Raw genomic sequence first — 20991 nt, 5'->3', positions numbered from 1 at the left:
GGCCGCACACCTATTTTCTTCAGAGAAGTTTCTCTTCAAATCCCTTGCCCAGCCTGCGATGGGATCCCTTGTTCTATTCTTGCTAATGTGTTTGAATTCTCTGTGGATTCTGGTTATTAAACCTTTGTCAGAGACATAACCTGCAAATATCTTCTCCCATTCTGAGGGCTGTTTGCTTGCTTTACTTACTGTTTTCTTGGCTGTGCAGAAGCTTTTCAGTTTGATTAAGTCCCAGTAGTGTATTTTTGAAGCTGCTTCAATTGCCCGGGGGTCCTCCTCATAAAATACTCGCCCAGACCGATTTCTTCAAGGGTTTTCCCTGCACTCTCCTCTAGTATTTTTATAGTTTCATGTCTTAAGTTTAAATCTTTGATCCAGTGAGAGTCTATCTTAGTTAATGGTGAAAGGTGTGGGTCCAGTTTCAGTCTTCTACAGGTTGCCAGCCAGTTCACCAAGCACCATTTGTTAAATAGGGAATCTTTTCCCCACTGAATGTTTTTAATTGGCTTGTCAAAGATTAAATAACGGTAAGTAGCTGGATTCATCTCTTGGTTCTCTATTCTGTTCCAGATATCTACTTCTCTGTTTTTGTGCCAATACCATGCTGTTTTGATCACTATCGATTTGTAGTATGGTCTGAGGTCTGGTAGCATAATTCCTCCTGCTTTGTTTTTATTTCTGAGTAATGTCTTGGCTATTCGAGGTTTTTTCTGATTCCATATAAAATGAAGTATTATTTTTTCAAGATCTTTAAAGTATGACAGTGGAGCTTTAATAGGGATTGCATTGAAATTATATATTGCTTTGGATAGTATAGACAAACTCTAAGAAAAGAAATAGCTGAAAATATTCACAAATGGAAAAACATACCATGCTCATGGTTGGGAAGATTCCTTACAAATATTGATGGACAAATCCTTAACAGAATACTTTCAAATTGAATTCTAGCATGTGTTAAAGAATCATACATCATGATTAAGTAGTATTTGTTTCTAGAATGCAAGGATGATTCAACAAATGCAAATAAAAAATGTGATACACCACATTAACAGAAGGAAGGACAAAAATCATATAATCATTTCCAAGTATTTGATAAGTTCAACATCCTTTCATGATAAAAACAATAAATTAAATATAGAAGGAATGTATTTCAATGTAATAAAGGACATATATAACAAACTCACAGGTAACATTATGCCCATTAAAAAATCTTGAAGCTTTCCCTCTATGACCAGCAAAAATACTAAGATGTATGCTCTTGCTGCTTCTAATGAAGATAGTCCTGAAAGTTCTAGCCAGAGGAATAAAAAGAAAAGACATAAAAGTTAGAAAGGAAGAAACAAAATTGTGTCTTTGCAGATGATATAATTGTATATATAGAAAACCTTGAAGACTCCACAAAAACTATTAAAACTAATAACCTCGATAATGTTTGGGGTATAAGAACATCATAAAAATCCATTGTGTTTTATACATTAAAAACATATCCAAAAAAGAAATTATGAAAATATACTCCCTTTCACAATAACATAAAAAAGAATAAAATTGTTAGGAATAAATTTAACCAATGAGATAAAAGATCTGTATTCTGAAAAAAAAAACAGACATTGATGAAGAAATTGAAAAAGACATAATGGAAAGATATTTCATGTTCATATATGGAAAGAATTAATATTGTTAAAGTGTCCATATTACACAAATCAACCTATAGATTCAATAATATCCCTATTAAAGTTCCAATGACATTTTCCACAGAAAGAGAAAAAATAATCATACAATTGACCTGCCAAAAAATCCTGGAAATACAAAAGCAATCTTGATCAAGAAAAACAAAGCTAAAGGCCTCACACTCTGTTTTCAAATTATATTATACAATTATAGTAATCAACGTTCTGGTACTTGCACACAAATAGACAGACAAGTGGAAAAAGTATAGAGTCCAGAAAGAAAGCAATGCATTACAACTAACTAATCTTCAAAAGATTTACAGTTGTGCCAGTAATATACAATTGGGAAAGGATAGTGTCTTTAATAAAAGTTGTTGGTAAAACTGGATATACACATGCAAAAGAGTGACATTGGATCCTTATATCATACACAAAAATCAACTCAAATGGAATAAAATTTTAAATGTAAGACTAGAAACTAGTCTTATGTAAAACTTCTAGAAGAAATCATAGGGAAAATGTTCCATAACATTAGTTCTGGTGATGTTTATTGGGTACGACACCCCCTAATATAGGCAACAAAAGCAAAAATGCACAGTGTACCACAAAGGAAATGATCAAGAAAATGAAGGCAGCATATGGAATGGGAGAAAATATTTGCAGATATGGTAAGTGGATAATACTGAAAATATTTTGAGCTCATACAAATCTATAACAAAACTCTCAAATAACTTCATTAAAAATGGGCAAATGGCCTGAGAAGACATTTTTCCAATGAGGACACACAATCACCAACAAGTATATTAGGTGCTCAACCTCACTAATTGTCAGGCAAATACCACAATGAGATATTATTTTACACCTGTTAGGAAGGTTATTATTAAAAGGATAAGAGATGACCATTGCTGATGAAGATATTGAGAACAAGAAATCCTTATGCATTGTTGATTGAAATATAAAATGGTATAGCTATTATGGAAAACAGTAAGAATTTTCCTCAAAATATTAAAAATAGAACTACCATATGATGTAGCAATCCCACTTTGAGGTATATAGCCAAAGGAAATAAAATCACTATCTAGAAGAGATATGTACATTCCTGTGTTCAGTGCAGTGTCATCTATAATAGCTAAGATATGTAAACAATCTACATACCTGTCAAAAGATGAATGGATAAAGAAAATGTGGAGTATGTTTATATACATATTAAAAAACATATACACACTGGAATATTATTCTGTCTTAACAAGAAAGGTAATTCTGTCATTTGTGACAACATGAATGAACCTGAAGGACATTATGTTGAGTGAACTAAGACAGAGACAAATACCGCATGATCTCACTTATACATAGAATCTGAAAATTGAACTCATAGCAACAGAGAGAATGGGTGCCAGGGTTAGGCAAAGCAGGAAATGGGGAGATGTTGGTGAAAAGGTCCAAACTTGCACTTATGAGATAAATAAATTTTGGTGACCTAATGTACTCATGGTGGCTATGGTTAATAATAATATATTTTTGAAATTTGCCAAGAGAATTGATCTTAAGTGTTCTCACCACATACACAATATAGGAAATATGAGAAGTGATGGATATATTAATTAACTTGCTTATAGCAATCATTTCACAATGTATATATTGTGAAATATATATAAATATATATATTTACAATTATATTTATATTATACAGATAAATATATATATACATATATGTATACACAATGTATATATTACTCAATATTGTTGAGTGGGACCATGAAGGATGGTGTGAGGTGGACTTCCTTTTCTCTTACTTTATATTTCAAATTTTTAGAATAAGAATATTATTTATACTGCAGGACTGTAGTGATGGGAAAGAAAAACAGAATGATACCTGACTGTACCAAAGACGATCTATACAGGAACAGCAGCCAGTAATCTGTGTGATGTATGTGTAGATCTTAGGTCTCTGAACAGATAGTAGAGGAGGATGTGATCTCTTCTCTCATTTTTATGCTAATTGATACCATCTTTGTCAAGGAAAGAAAGTATTTCATACCAATTTTTCTTACTATTAAGACGATACATCTGAAGTTATCAGATATTCCTCTTGTCTGCTTTTGTATTTGTTTCAATATGCTTTTATTTTACTGTGTTTTCTGTATTTTTAAATATTTATCATGAATACCCTGGGAAAATTTGGAGAGGCTGCTTGAGAGATGTGATTTAGAGGTTTTTCTAAGCCTAAGTCATGACCTTTTTTTTCTTTCTTTCATGCTTGTCTTTTTTATAGGTTTATCTGCCCTTTTCTTTTATTGTTTGAGAATTAATATGGACTATAAATTTTAGAGATTAGAAATTTAGTTTTATATTTGTGGTATTAAGAGTATTTGTGTTCAATAAAGCCAGAATTTGGGATTGGAAAATTTACATTTTATTTAGTATATCAAATTAGAGATTTCTGATAATTATAGAAAATACATTTTAAAATTATTTAATAAATACCAAAAAGAATTAACTCACTTTACAAAATGCCTGTTAAAAGGTTAAAATAAATTTTTATTTTAGTATGACATTTATTCAATAATATTAATAAATGATATTAGCTTTAAACTGACTTTTTATGTTTAATAAACATTGTTATTTAATTATATTTGACCCATAATCAAACATATCTTTGTATATTTTGTCATTTGAAAGAGATACACTGATATTTAAACTGCATATTCTAAGATGAACTTTTTTTTAACATTATAAAATATATTTCTTTCAAGTAGTATTTATAGTTACTTGGAAACAATTCAAGTACTACCCAAATATCTGAGCTATTAAGAACTTTCTATTTATAATGAGATAAAATAATAACTGAAATTTAAGTATTATCACCTATGTGCCTGACACTCTTGTGTTATACATATATTAATTCATCTAATCTTTACAACCTAAGGAGGGAAGACAATTATTATTACCATTATACTCATTTCATGAGGAAATTGAGATGTATAATTTGCTTCTGGTCATATAGCCAGCAAAGAAGTTGATCAGGACTTGAACCCTGGCTGCACAGCTTCAGAGCCTATAATCTTTACTACTGGTAGACTCTAACTCCAGTGCTTAGGAAAGACTGTGAATTTTTTTGTTATGCTTATAAATCAATCTAAGATAGTGTAGCATTTAAAAACAGCATCACTTCATGTGGCATTTTCTTTGTACTATGATATAGGGGAACAGTATACCAAAATTTTTAGGAGAAGTAAGGATATTCACCTTTCTAGTTTAGATAATTATTTTGTCTTTATGAAGTTAACACATATTTTAATGTTTTTAGATGGCTATAGTCTTAAATAAGTGGAAAAGATTATCTAAGGGTAATAGCACCCTTATATACTTTTCATGTACTGTTTTATTCTGCTTGTTGTGTTTCTTCATTTAATCAACAAATATTTAGTGTTACTGAGAAATGTGCTATTAAATTTGACATGAAATATATCTAACTTGCACGATTCTTTAGTGTTATATAAGAACTATAAATCTGGGAGAAGATGGAGTACTTAAAATACATTTCATTCACTAGGAAAGGTATTTGTGGAAACATCTGGGGAGAATAATTAGGATTCCTATATTTTGGATGTACAATTTGCCTTTCGCTACTGACTTCTATAGTCTATGTGTTATAAAGTGGAAAACATAGTTATTCTGAGGATATGATTAACATTATTACAGCTTTCTAACTTTTTCTATGCCTAGAAAATGTTCTTTTTTTGTTTCCTATCTCCTTTGTCTTACTCATCTTGTTTTTGCTCTTTTCTCTGTATCTTCTTCACAGTATATTTCTCTCTATTATCACCTCAATTCTTCTCTGTCCAGATATCAACCATAAATATTTTTGAAGTAGATAATGGGATGCTAGTATATTTATAACTTACAAGAAGCAAGAATGGATCATTCTGCCACTCTTAGCCTTGCTATAGTGGAGACAGCTTCTAAATATGAATGGATCTACAGCTCATCTCACTGGCAATCTCACAGGAAGACGAACATAGAGAAATCCCTCCTTCACAAAGACCTTCAAAATAAATCCTTGTAGGAGAGGGGTAAATGAGTGGGTGAGATTCCCCAGGGTATCTTAAGATTAACAATAAAATTGTGAATATAACTCAGCAATTCTGACTTCAAGTTCTGTGGTATTCCAGTAGCACTGCTTTGAAACAATCCCTATTTTTATAGAAGGTTTGGTTTTTTCCATACTGAAAATAAGCAGATAAAAGTATTCACTTGATTTTAAAAAATAGGAACTTTACAAGTTGATTAGAATCTTACTCACAGACATCTCTAGGGTTAATGAACAATTTTCCCAACTCTGCCATTGAAATTCACACATCCCTCACAACTCACATTCAAACTTTACTTCTAAGTACATCACGATGATTTTTAGTAACTTATCCAAATCTGTCCAACTGGTCCTGGGAGTCAATGTGTCCTTTTAAAGAATCACTTTCTTCCTTTTGCACTCAACATTACAAAAGTATTAACTTTAGGTTAACTTAGGGTTAAAAGTAAAATTCTGAAAAAACATAATTCATGTCAATTAGGGCTACAATAATTGGTAATAATCTTTGCTTTTTGTGTCTCTGTGTAGCATTAGCATTTGCAGGAAGAGAAAGGTTATATAGGCCATTTCTGTTCACGTGTTTTACTTTAATTTGCTGAGATATAGGTTTTTTTTTTTCCTGTAAAGCCAATGTCAAAGGTGATTATGAAAAATTAAGCATTAACAGTAAAAGTCTACTTTTTTGATAGCCTAGAGAAGAAAATACATCTCCATCAAATATTAATCAAACTTAACTACCTGGAGATAACACTATAATAATTTTGTGAAAGTTAATTTTTGATCGTTGTGGGAATGGACATATTTATACTTCTACATCATTACTGAGATTATAAATTATATCTATCTTTATTAGAAATAAAACATCTTTCGGGGAAGCAATATTTGAAAAATATTTAGACAGCATACATTTAATATGGAACTGTTTATATGTGAGGAAGATTTAAACACTGTATGGGTTGAAAATACAGTAGAACCTCCACAGTTGAGGTCCTCTTCCCTACATTGTTGACTACCTCCCTACATTAACTACCTCCTTATATTGACCACCCCCTTAAATGACCTAATTATTATTGACCAGACATGCACCAGATGTTCGCATTGGTACAGTAGGCCTAGTTCCTTATATTGACCACCTCCATGTTTTACAATTTGTTACAGATCCTTGGGTGGTCAAATTACAGATTTCTACTGAACTTTAAAGGAATAGTTTCATCTTGACTGTTATGGAGAAACTGCAGTAAAGCTAAACATAGGAGGAAAGGCTTTGAGGTAGAAAGAGATACTGAAAGATTCATTCGCTCGTTCATTAACTCATTCACTCACTGATTTCAAAATACTCATTGACTACATACTCTGTGCAAAGACACATTACATGACTGGAAATAAAATGATGTGCAAAATAGAGGTTTTCTGAATGCTGAAGGAGCTTACCTTTTCTACAGGGATGGTTGATATTAGACAAACAAAGACTTGTGTGTGTAATAACTACCACAAAGTTAAGAGCTGTGAATTCTAAAGAGCATATCAGAAGTGAAAGAACTAAGGAATTTGGGAAATATTGCAATTCAAAAGATGAGGAACAATTAGAGAATAAAGTCATTAAACTGTGGGTCAAAAAGCTTTAGTCCAGTATCTTTGATAGTACCTGAAATAAGTTAACTTTTTATAGTCCCAATGCCCTCAAAGACAGAGAGCAATTAAGACTGAGATTATTCATTTCCTACATAATATTCTTTTTTATTCTTATTTGCCAATATAATCTAATTTTATTTAGAAGAACAATGTACCCAGATAAAGCAACTACTTTTTTTTTTTTGCAGTTTTTGGCTGGGGCTGGGTTTGAACCTGCCACCTCTGGTACATGGGGCCAGTGCCCTACTCCTTTGAGCCACAGGCATTGCCCTAAAGCAACTACTTTTTTCAGGTTCTTGTAACTAGCTGTAGGGTGGTTATTTGACAAGTTTTCATCAATGCATAGAAAGCACAAGTTACTAGATGAGCTTCTAGAAAAGTTCCTCAGAGAAGTATGTTATATGTGTTAAACATTTTTTGCCTTTACCCTTTCCTTTCTTCAATTTTGAAATGAAAATCTTATGACAGGAGCTATGGTTAATATCCTAAGAATACGAGGGATGGGCATAAAAAATAGAGAAGTAGATGTATGGAACAGAATTGAAAACCAAGAGATGAACCCAGACACTTATCTTCATTTGATCTTTGATGATCCTATCAAAAATATAAATCAGGGGAAAGATCCCTATTTAACAAATGGTGCTGGGTGAATTGGCTGGCGACTTGTAGAAGACTGAAACTGGACCCACATCTTTCTCCTGTAACAAAAATTGACTATCAATGGCTAAAGAACTTAAATTTAAGACATGAAACTATAAAAATTCTTGGAGAGAGTGCAGGGGAAACACTTGAAAAAATTGGCCTAGGAGAACACTTTATGAGGAGGACACCCCAGGCAATTGAAGCAACATCAAAAATACATTACTGGGATCTGATCAAATTAAAAAGCTTATGAATGGCCAAGAACACACTAAGTAAAGCAAGTAGACAGCCCTCAGAATGGGAAAGGATTTTTGTAGGTTATATTTCTGACAAAGGTCTAATAACCAGAATCCACAGAGACTCACTTATTAATAAGAAAAGAACAAATGATCCCATTTCATTGTGGGCAAGAGACATGAACAGAAGCTTCTCTGAAGAAGACAGGTGCATGGTCTACAGACACATGAAAAAATGCTCATCATCTTTAATCATCAGAGAAAAGCACCAAAACCACTTTGAGATATCATTTAACTTCAGTAAGAGTAGCCCACATCACAAAATCCCCAAACTACAGATGTTGGCATGGATGTGGAGAAAAGGGAACACTTCTGCATTGTTGGTGGGAATGCAAGCTAGTACGTTTCTTTTGGAAGGAAGTTTGGAGAACACACAGGGATCTGAATGTAGACCTGCTGTTTGATCCTGCAATTCCTCTACTAGGTATATATCCAAAAGACCAAAAATCACTTTGCAAAAAAGATGTTTGCACCAGATTATTCATTGCACCTCAATTCATGATAGCCAACTCATGGAAGAAGCCAAAGTGCTCATCGACCCATGAATGGATTAATAAATTATGGTACATGTGTACCATGGAATACTATGCACCCTTAAAAAGCATGGAGACTTTACCTTTTTTATGTTTACATGGATGGAGCTGGAAAATACTCAGTAAAGTATCTCAGGAATGGAAAAAAAAACATCCAATTTACTCAGTACTACTATGAAACCAATTAATAATCACTCATACTCACAACTATAGCCCAGGATGAAGGAGAGAAGAGGAGGGGGTGGTTTGATAGAGGGAGAGTTAATGATGGGACCACACCTATGTAGCATATTGCAAGGGTACAAGTATAAAACACAAATGTCTTAACTGTGATTAAGTAAATGAGGTGAAAGCTATGTTAATTAGTAGGATGTAAGCATTCCAATTTGTACAAATAATCAATACATTGAATCCCACAAAGGCATAAATCTATTCATGATCTATGTATATATGACTTAATGAAAAAAATAAAAAATAAAAATAAAAGAATTACTCCATTTACTCCATTAAAACTATTATTTCAAAAAAAAAATATGAGGAATGAGGGTAAAAATCTAAATGTGGTATTTTAGAAAGCATGAAAAGGCATGGTGATGTTATTGATCCCCTGAATTCCCTAAATTCCTATTGCAAGTTTTCATTCATTTGAGGGAATAGAAAAATTAATCTGAAATTTTGTGGGGTAAACAGAATCGTATCTTTCTCGTGAAACAGCTTTATTGTCTTTCTTCCCTTTTATTGCCAAAAAAAAAAATACATGTTCAAATATATGTGGTACATTTGTTTAATGCACTATTTATGTTTGTGTCTTTAGGGAAACCAGAAGTAATAAACTAATTCAGAAGTGAGGATATTTCTAGCTTGAGTAGTCAAGAGTTCTTTATGAAAGAGGTTCTATATGAACTGAGCTGTACAATTGTAAATTTGCCTTCAAATTCAAAAAGACTTTGAAAGCCAATGAGAGTTTTGTGAAATATTTCTCAGAGGCCCTAGAGCCCTTGTTCAGAAGTCATGTTTTAGTACAATAACTTATCAGCTACTAGCATGTAAATTGTTTGGGACTAGAAGACCTAAAAATACACAGTTATTACAATTATCAAGTAATAAGTATTTTAGAGCCTATACCAGGATCCTTTTGGAGTAAAGAAAAGAAAAATAATAAGGTGAGAAAAATAAAGGTACAATACATGTTTAACCTTGGTGATTTTTAGATATAAGGGAGAAAAGTGAAGAAAAGTAAACACCAGCTTTGTATTTTTCAAGCCTGGCTAATTAAAGAATTATTGTAGGTGAGAAAGAATAATTGAAGGTAAGTGATGATAGTAAATTTTATTTTAAGACTATCTGAGATAATAAAGTAGCAAATACATGAAAATTTGTGATTCAAATATGGTTATGTAATGTTATGGTGTAGAAATTAGGTGAAGTCAAAGTTTACTGCTTCCATGATTTTGTCTCTCAGCACTTTACAGAGCCTTGACATACCATGATACAGCTAATAATTCTAGTTCCTTTTATAAAACAGCATCAGACTAAAAGATCTTCTCCAATGTTCCAGGAAAGGGTAAAAATTAAAATCAATATTTTCTATTTTGTGCCTATCATTTATAATTAACATTATAATTTCCGATATTTATTAATTTTTTCTTTAAAAAATAACACATTATTTTCCAAGTCATGTATTTCAAGAAACATATATTTACAAGATGAATATTAGAAATGCTGAAAATGGCAAGGGCAACATATTTGTAATTATAATTTGCAATATGTAAAATAAAGATAGTCCAATTATTATCTGTAATGCCTTTCTTCTTTATAAAACCAAAAAGAACTTGGATAAACATATTGGGAAATTGCTTTAAACAGCGTTTTCTGCATATTAAGTTCCTGGTTATATTTATAGCCTATAAAGTTTTTCACCATATATATTTGATGAAAGATTTTGATTGAAAGTTTGATTAAAATTTTAAATCATTTCACTGATACAACAAGCTTCATTATAAAAGAAGTTGTGACTTTTAGAATTACATATTTGGGAATTTGAAATGATATTTTAGAATAGAATAATATAATTAGCCGTGAAATAGCAGCTAGAACAAGTTACAAGTTTTACATATGCATATATATATATATACACACACATATACACAGACATGGAAGAATATTTATTCTACAATTTGAAAGAGGAAGTAGTTCTGATTTAATAGCTCAGAATTTCAACTCCACTATGTTGTATGAATTTCTGCCATACGTTAATTGCTATTAGATCCATTGTATGTTGTTACAGGTTCTCCTCCTCGTGAGAGTTTGTCTTCTAAGTACAAAACTGAGATTCCTTCTGTGTTTGTGGTCCTGTACCCACCTTCGGGTTGCCTTTTTTTTTCCTTTCAGTGTTTTGGATTGAAAGCCTGGGGACCCCTGTTCTTCTCTACAAATTCTGCCATTCAGATGTTTTCGGGTTTAGCTTCCTATCCCATGTAGATTCAAAATATGGCAACTATCTTGAGAAAGAAGCTTATATTTGTTGGCAGCCATTGCTCTAGTGTGAATTTGATTGAAGTCCCAGTAGTGGCAATGGAGTCTGGAATGTTCCCAGTCCAGGACCCTGCCCTGTGCTGAGAGTGTGGATTTACCGTGTTGGGAGGGAGATTCATGGTGTCCTATGGCTCAGGTCCATGCTGCATTCTCTTTTCAGTTCTGCCTGTGCAGGATCTTCACATCCAGAGATTAGTACATAAATCTCCCCTCTGTTCTCTTGAGCAACACGGAGTCCTGGGGAGTACCTACAGGCCTGTCCTCAGGTTCCTGAAGAGAAATCCCTCACTGTGTCAGGGAGAAGCATATGCTTATGAAGTGTTTGAGCAGGTTTTATGTTCCTTCACTTCAAGGTGTGCTCTATTCTGATGGAGCAGTTGGGCAAGCAGCACCTGGGAGCCCAGTGAACAGGGAGCTCCCAGTCTGAGTACCTTTTAGTTTGCTACAGGCTTTTAAGAGGAAAGATTTGAGCCCCTCTCTCTGTGGAAGCCTTGGTGTAGTATACACACCACCATAAGGAAAGAAGCTGTTCTTGATTGCCCCGGATTAATCATCTCTCTTGGCAGCCATTAGTGGGAGAGAGACAGGGAGGAAGAGTCTTAATGAAGGAAGTCAGCACTCTAGTTGTCTCTGCCACTCTCTCTGGAAGTCAGTTTGTCTAGAACGTCCAGGCTCTGAGGTCATGCAGATCTCTTGGGACCCACTGGCCTCTGTGGTTCCCACAGTTTGGGCTGGAGTTGGGAAATGTTTGTGTGGGAATTGATAGGTAAAAGGAGGTGCCAAATCAAATCACAGGAGTCCAAATGTAATAAACATGAAGAAAAGTTAATTTAGCCCTGGTGTAAGCCAGCTGAGTTCAAAAGAGATGTTAGTGTTAGGGAGGGAGGCAGTTCTTTTTATGCCAGGCTGAGGGACAGCTGGTTTACAGATAACTCTTTCTCATCAGGACACCAAGGACAGCTCATTATTAGGACTCTCTGGGTTCTCTCTCCAGCTCCTCTCATCAGGGCATCAGAGGCTTGTAATGAAAACATATTTCTTATGGGTTTGTAACTAGACTGGTGAAAAGAGGCGACAAGCCTGTGGCATATCTCCTTTATCTGAGTTATGTATGCCTGTAACAGAGTCTCACAGAATAGTCTTTTTAGATCTAAGGTGGAGTTAGCTTGGCCCACCTAACAGGAATGAGCAAGATGAAATCTGAAAGGCTAATGCTCCCTGGGAAGGATAAAAAAACATGGTGGTTGGAGAATCAGTATGGCACCTCCTGTTTTGGCTCAGATCTGTAGCAATAGGAAGTGAGCCCAAGTGAGCAGGCAAACTGGTACTTTGTTTTATACTTCCCAAAGCAATCTACCTATTCAATGCTATTCCTATCAAAATACCGACATCGTACTTTCAAGATTTGGGGAAAAAATGATTCTGCATTTTGTATGGAACCGGAAAAAACCCCTTATACCTAAGGCAGTTCTTAGTAATAAAAATAAAGCTGGGGGCATCAGCATACCAGATTTTAGTCTGTACTACAAAGCCATAGTGGTCAAGACAGCATGGTACTGGCACAAAAACAGAGACATAGACACTTGGAATCGAATTCAAAACCAAGAAATGAAACTAACATCTTACAACCACCTAATCTTCGATAAACCAAACAAGAACATACCTTAGGGGAAAGACTCCCTATTCAATAAATGGTGTTGGGAGAACTGGATGTCTACATGTAAAAGACTGAAACTGGACCCACACCTTTCCCCACTCACAAAAATTGATTCAAGATGGATAAAGGACTTAAATTTAAGGCATGAAACAATAAAAATCCTCAAAGAAAGCATAGGAAAATCACTGGAAGATATTGGCCTGGGGAAAGACTTCATGAAGAAGACTGCCATGGCAATTGCAACAACAAAAATAAACGAATGGGACTTCATTAAACTGAAAAGCTTCTGTACAGCTAAGGAGACAATAACCAGAGCAAAGAGACAACCTACACAATGGGAAAGGATATTTGCATATTTTCAAACAGACAAAAGCTTGATAATTAGGATCTATAGAGAACTCAAATTAATCCACATGAAAAAAGCTAACAATCCCATATATTAATGGGCAAGAGACATGAATAGAACTTTCTCTAAAGATGACAGACAAATGGCTAACAAACACATGAAAAAATGTTCATCATCTCTATATATTAGAGAAATGCAAATCAAAACAACCCTGAGATATCATCTAACCCCAGTGAGAATGGCCCACATCACAAAATCTCAAAACTGCAGATGCTGGTGTGGATGTGGAGAGAAGGGAACACTTTTACACTGCTGGTGGGACTGCAAACTAGTATAACCTTTCTGGAAGGAAGTATGGAGAAACCTCAAAGCACTCAAGCTAGACCTCCCATTTGATCCTGCAATCCCATTACTGGGCATCTACCCAGAAGGAAAAAAATCCTTTTATCATAAGGACACTTGTACTAGACTGTTTATTGCAGCTCAATTACAATCGCCAAAATGTGGAAACAGCCTAAATGCCCACCAACCCAGGAATGGATTAACAAGCTGTGGTATATGTGTACCATGGAATACTATTCAGCCATTTAAAAAAATGGAGACTTTACATCCTTCGTATTCACCTGGATGGAAGTGGAAGACATTATTCTTAGTAAAGCATCACAAGAATGGAGAAGCATGAATCCTATGTACTCAATTTTGATATGAGGACAATTAATGACAATTAAGGTTATGGGGGAGAAAGCAGAAAGAGGGAAGGAGGGAGGGGGGTGGGGCCTTGGTGTGTGTCACACTTTATGGGGGCAAGACATGATTGCAAGAGGGACTTTACCTAACAATTGCAATCAGTGTAACCTGGCTTATTGTGCCCTCAATGAATCCCCAACAATAAAAAAAAAAAAAAGTGAAAAAAAAAAAAAAAGTTCCTAGTTCACTGCCAATGGCGGTTTTGGGCTTTTGAGGTTAGAAAGGCTTTGCTCAGGAGCCTACAGCCTGCAAGAGATGTAAGGGAGAGAGTATGAACCTCTGCACCTCAGCTTTTCTTTGGGCTCATGCCTCTCACAGGTTGATCATTGCTGGTATATTGTTTCTTCTTGTTCTGCTCTGTAACTTCTTCCCATGGAATCTCTGATAGATGCTGGCCCCTCTCTCTCAGAATTACACCAGCTCTATGAGGTTCTATTTCCCTTTTCATCTAAAGCTTTTCCTTCGTAAGATAATCTGGCAGCTGATGTTTAGCCATCTTATCTCTCTTTCCCTTAGGATACAGGTTTTAATGTTTTGTGTTTCTTTGAATAACTGACTGCCAATTCAGAGACTAGCATTTACTCCCATGACCTATATTGATTTCCTAGCTAATAAATAAGACCAGGAATATGAAAGCTTTTTGTTGGGATCTAGATTATGTTGCATAACATGGAATTTTCTAAATGAAAGAATAGTATTCACATACTGGTCGTGAGTACAAAAAGACATGCTAAATGTCAATTTTATCTACTCTCTATGTGCCTTCCCTATTTTCTTTGATGATAAGAGATCACCAACAAAGATGTTACTATCTTAAGTAAAGATACTATTTTCCCCTAATGTGGTTTTTTACTTCATTTAGGGTACTACCTAGTGTGTAAGTATTGTTTAAATAATTGCTAGTAGATAGAATTTCAGATTTGTCTTACTAATTATTAGCCTAGAATGTTTACTTGAAATATTACTATCTTGGTCCAATAAAATTAGAATTGAAAATAAGTAAGATGAGGTCAGAAACATCAATGAATTAGACAAACAGGGAATAAGGTTTCAAAGAAGTATAAATATACATAGGAAGAGGTAATCACAGACAAGGGTAGTATATAGTCAATTGATAGGAGAGCCAGTTTATCTAATGGAGGTTAAAGTAACTAGTTTTAATCAACTTTTCCAGAGGAGACCAAGCTATTATTGAAAAAAGCTGATCAATGATGCAGTTTCTTATCTTTGGCTCAAGACATTGTAAAAAACATGATTCTTGTGGGTCAGTAGCCAAACCTACCTATCACACCTAGACTAGGCACTAGAAGAAGGAAAAGGTGGTGACTATAGGCAGAGGATAAAGGGAGGCAGAAAGAATGATAGCTCCTAATAAGACAATTAAAATATATACTAGGCACCATCAATACTGAGCACTCTGGGCATGTTTTGTGCTCATGATTTCTTTGTGTGTTCACTTTCCTTTCACATAACCACAGAGACAATTTCAGAACATATACAAGTCATTTATGGAAATGCTATGAATACTATGAATATTGCTTATCCACAACAAAAGCGTGTTTTCTCAATATCCAAATTTGTTTTATTTGAAACTTTTAAATATTCCTTATTAGCTAAAAACCTGCTTTGAAATTAGTATAGAATAGTAAGATTCTATTCTATTCTATAAAATAGTGAGATTATTTTAACACCCTGGAAACAAGTACCAATTTTTTAAACTAATTTAACCTTCACAATAACTTTATGACAGAAATGCTATAATCTTCTTACTTTACATATGACGAAACAGAATCAGAGAGGTTAAGTGATTTTCCTAAGGTCACATAGATAGTAAGCAGCAGGTATTTGGAACCCAGGAAATTTAGTACTAGAGTCTGTACTCTTAGTTATAGTAGTCTTCCTACCTACTAGGAAATCATTAAAACTTAAAAACGTTTGGTCATTATACATCATATATATAAATAGATTTTGAAAGAATATGTTATTTTAAAATAATTTGAGGAAAATGAGTTTTTAAAAGTTTTATTGAAATAATTAGCTAATTGTTTAAGGCATTAAGTATCCAACAAATATGACATTTATGTTTAGTTTAAAATTATTACATATTGACAGTTATTAATATCCATGTTTGTTCATATTGATTAAAAATGTTACCCTAATTACAGATCATATAAAGAACCATAAATGATGGAAGGAGAAGCCTTTTAACTTAATTGGAATCTACTAAAAATGAAATAAGCAATCTCATTTTGTAGAATAAGTACACTTACATAGAACAGTACAGCACAAGTAGTTTGATGCTTATGAAAATAGGTTATCATTGCTGTCATTTCTGCATGAAATAAAATTATTAGACTTGAATATGAGAGTTTGATCTATATCATGAAGAATGTTTTTAAAGAATATGGTCCTAAATTTCAGAATTCTATTTATTTAACTTTAATTGCAATTAGTCAACTTATACTTTTATTAGGAGGGCATAAATTTAGAAATCCTCATTTAAATTTCTATTTTTAATGATAAAAAATATTTTTGTATTTTCTGTTTGAAAAATTGCTTACTATGAAAATCTATCTTATTGGATGTTTTCATATAAAATATATTTATGTACATCCATTCATATTTTTTCCAGGGTGTTCCACCACCAGGCCGCTATGATGTACAAAAATCATATGAGATGTCCCAAGTTAAACATAAATACATGCCACCTCGTAGTTTAGTAGCCAGAAGGAAACATACCTCTTTTCTTAGTGCGGCACCTCGATGCCTGGGAAAATTACCTGATGGGCCAGGTAAGTCTAGGTTGTCTTTTTAAAGCTATGGGGGAAAAGCTAAGGATTCCATATTAAGACAGTTAGTCATTGACAGATTCTAAAGAACTGTGACTTTTAAGCAATTTAAAATATAACGAAATCAATTTTTTCTCATCATTGTTAATAATGAAATGATGTAGAACCAAACAATGCTGTACATTGGTTTACTTACACTTGACGTTTCCAAGAACCTATCCATCATATTAAGTGAGCATTTACCATAATTGTAAACACCCTTTATGTTGACTGTGTTGCTTTTAAGTGTGAAGGACAAAACCAAAAAGCAACATTCTCATTTACTGAAAGATTTTAGATATATTTTTTTCAAATGTAAGATTTGTTAGGGTTTTATATTTCTTAATTTTACTAAAGGCAATTTTACCAATTTTACTAAAGCTAATAAAGCCACCTAGTGTTTTATCAGGGAAGAAGCCAAAACTCATAAAATGTTAAAATTGTTAAAGGAGAAAAGACTCTTTACCTTTATTTGGATTGTAGTCTTCAAACCCTGGGCTATATATAGGCTCTTTATAGTCTGTGGCTTGTTAGAAACTGGCCCACACAACAGGCGGTAAGCAGCAGGCCACTCAGGGAAGTTTCAACTCTATTTACGGTCACTCCCCATCCTTGGCATCACTCTTCCTCCTGTCATAAGCAGCTGCATTAGATTCTCATAGGAGCACAAAGGTTGTGCTAGGTTGTGTGCTTCTTATGAGGATCTAGTATCTGATGATCTGGGGTGGAGATATAATGTGCTTGAATCATCCCTTAAAATTATCTTCTGTGAAACTGGTTTCTGGTGCCAAAATATTGGGGATCACTGGTTAGAAAATATATATCATGCCAGTTGCGTGAAATTATTTTTATTTTTCTCAAGTATCAATAAAGCAGCTATATGAAAAGATAAACTTTTATTTGTCTAAAATTCTAAAAATAGTTTTCATCTTAAAAAATTGAATTAGTTCCACTATTAAAAATGGCATTCTTAGTCTAAAAATGAATGCAGTTAACTCTTACTGGTAGTAAAGGTAAATCAGAAATCAGTTGGTATGCTGTTTTACATAGAGAAACTAGATAGAGAAGAGGAACAGGAATAGTTTCCAGCAGCAATTTATAAATGTATTACCACTAAAAAACCAAATCATTGTAATGAATCTTTGTAAGAATGTGAAGAAAAAATGAAACAGAGTGAAGAAACATTTTTTCAGATGTTATAATGATACTCTGAGAATGGAACCTGTGTAGCAAATATGAACATTTAGAGAGCCTGAGATGCATAGAGGCTTGCTTTGGTTTTCATTGAATTAGAATTAGACGTACTGCCAATTTAAAGATCCATTTTAAGTTGAAATTAAACTTTTCTTATTGTCTTTTTCTTCTCTTGAGTTATTAAACTATTTTGAATTTTGTCCGGTTTTAGCTTTGCTATAATTCAAACTGTTTTGGAGTGTCCCCGGCTACAATCAGTATGTAGTCACCTAGGGAAATTAGTTCTTTGAAGTGCCAGTAGCATCATCATCATAAAGCACAATCAATCAAATAAGAAATAAATACTCCTATCAAGGTCTCTTGAAGTAGATTATGTTGAGCTTCATATTTCCTGATTTTTTTTACTATCTCTTGTATTTACTCTCCTTGGAATAAAAATCTTGTAGAGGGAATGAAAAATAAGAGTTTAGGTTAAGTGCCAAGATTGACTTTGTGACTTGCCATTGCTTCAATATTTAGCCCAGGGCAAGTAAATTAGCTAATTGTTTCATTAGTTTCTATTTTCCAAAATTGGGATAATATTCATCACCTACTTGTCTCTCATGAAAATACTAAATAGTTAATAAGACTGGGTTTCAAAGTAATTTTCAGAACTTTTGCTCTTTTGAAGTATAAAATCTTACCATAATATAAAGCATGTTTCTTCTTAATGTTAAGCCCATATTAGCTTCTAAAAAAAATTGAGAGGTAAGGGGAATGTCTTCATTATGAAGGCAGTTGTTATTTGGAATTCAGAAATAATGGTAACTCAAAATCACTGTACAGTTGCAAAGTAGACAGCTTGCTAAATGAAGAGTTTATCAAATTATTTAATACCAGTAATTCATCAAGTTTACCATTCTGCATCTGAAAGTGGCCCATACTTCAAAGGAATAATAACAGGAATCCATGCATCTCTACAATGAACACAGTAGAAGAAGCCATATGGATTCCTAAAGCTATTATCATACCATGATGAAATCTGATTTTCTCTGGTGTACAGATACTGTAGTGATTATAGAACTGTTCATTATTTTAAATTTAATCTACTATCCTAAGGTATATAGTCCAAAATATAGGTTTAACATAGATTTAATTATGCCCAGGGCCAATTCAATATTGTGCTTTATTTTGTTAATTGAAGATTAACTTCTCTTTGTTTTTATTCTATTACATTAATCCAATCAAGGAAAAGATATTCAATGTGATATTATCAACTTTCTAAATAGATCTCTAATTTTTAATTGATTTTTACTTAAGTCAGTTTTTATTGATTAAAATGGCAAAGAATTCTTGATAATTTTAAGTATATATATACAAATGGGGTTTTCTGTTCTAAAAGTAAAATAGCTCATTTCTGTTTTCAATTTTTAATAGCATCTGACTTTTGGTAGAGACAAATAATATGTGGATATCTTTGGGTTATTTTAAAAAATAATTATTACATAATCAAAAGAAATAGTGATATTAGTTATATTTGTTATATACTTTGCATCAGTCTTTAGCTTATGAATGATATTCTTTCATATCATATTTCTTATAAATAAGAGAAAATGTTTCTTTAACCTGTTATTTCTCATTTAAATATTGGTAATTATGTTTTACTTTAATACCAATAGAAAACATCTTTTTTGGTTGAATGTAAAGCTTTTTATACATCAGATATAATTTTCCTGTAGTATTATGTGTACATACAAATGAAACTTAACATTTGAGTTAATTTATAAAACATGATATGCATATTTGTTATTTAGGTCATGACATTGCTAAGAATTAAGTACTTTTCTCTATAGAACTTAAAGAAAATACATTTTGTTATATTTCCATATATAAAGTAATTAGAAAATTAAAATAGATTAATGGATATCTTACATTTGTAGGTATGAGTGTTAAGAACTAAGGTTAATAAATATATGAATAATTTCCTTCTCATGAGAATCACAAACTTCTAGGATATTCAATTACTCAACATTTTTTTGCCATGTATTTATTTCAAATTATTTTAGAACTTCTACTATCAAATCTTAAGTGGTTTTGCTTTAATTATAAATGAAGTCTTTTTCTTTGCATATATTGAAGGAGGATAAAACTCATTTTCATTAGTTTAAACTAAAGAGGGAAATAGTATATATGCAATCAGTATACTATATAACATTAAATGTTGTGTGACCAATAAAAACACATTAGAACCATTTAATGAAGAAATTATTAAATGAGGTGTATCACATTATAAAGCAATCTCCTCTTACTACACCAAATTTTAATTCATGGATATGTAAATGATTTTGTGATTGATCCAACCCAGGTAAAGTAAAATTGTTAACTGGGGAAGTACTTAAACATTATTTTATCTCTTCTAATGGCCTGTGTTGGGGGTTGGAATGGGAATGCTCAGCAAATTCAAAAAGAAAATGGGTAAAAATATCATTAAATGTGGAAAATTGAGTGGAGAGATTAAAGATGGTAGCCGAGTAACAGTTTCCCTGCAACTGGGAGACAAGACTCCAGGCATCTCTGGCTGGTGGGATCTGCCTATAATCATCCCTTTGAGGATACAGGGAGCCAGCAAGGGACTTCTGGACCCCAAGAGGAGGACAAAAACAGTAGAAAACTGGCAAGTGGTTGCGTGTGTTCGATCGACCTAATCACACCAGCAACCGTAAGTACAAGCAGCAGTGAGACTGCAAACCGGAAAGGCCTTACATGTGAACTATTTTGGTGTTCTTGTACTTGGCACTCAGTTGAACTGCCTTGGGGAGAGCTTGAGCAGGAGTGTGGAGAACTC

The 20991-nt window shown here is 33.2% G+C and overlaps 1 protein-coding gene across 1 annotated transcript in view; it reads left to right on the top strand.

The window, feature by feature from the left end:
* STPG2 (sperm tail PG-rich repeat containing 2) overlaps positions 1-20991 on the top strand; it is a 282519-nt gene that overhangs the window by 165510 nt on the left and 96018 nt on the right. Inside the window, exon 9 of the mRNA XM_053597234.1 lies at positions 16778-16937. Coding sequence (XP_053453209.1) covers positions 16778-16937 — 160 coding nt within the window. The remainder of the gene's footprint in view (positions 1-16777; positions 16938-20991) is intronic.

The sequence above is a fragment of the Nycticebus coucang genome, chromosome 1 (genome assembly GCF_027406575.1).
Source record: "Nycticebus coucang isolate mNycCou1 chromosome 1, mNycCou1.pri, whole genome shotgun sequence".
NCBI lineage: Eukaryota > Metazoa > Chordata > Mammalia > Primates > Lorisidae > Nycticebus > Nycticebus coucang.
Note: the sequence above shows the minus strand (reverse complement) of the source record. Positions and strands in the feature narration are given on the sequence as shown.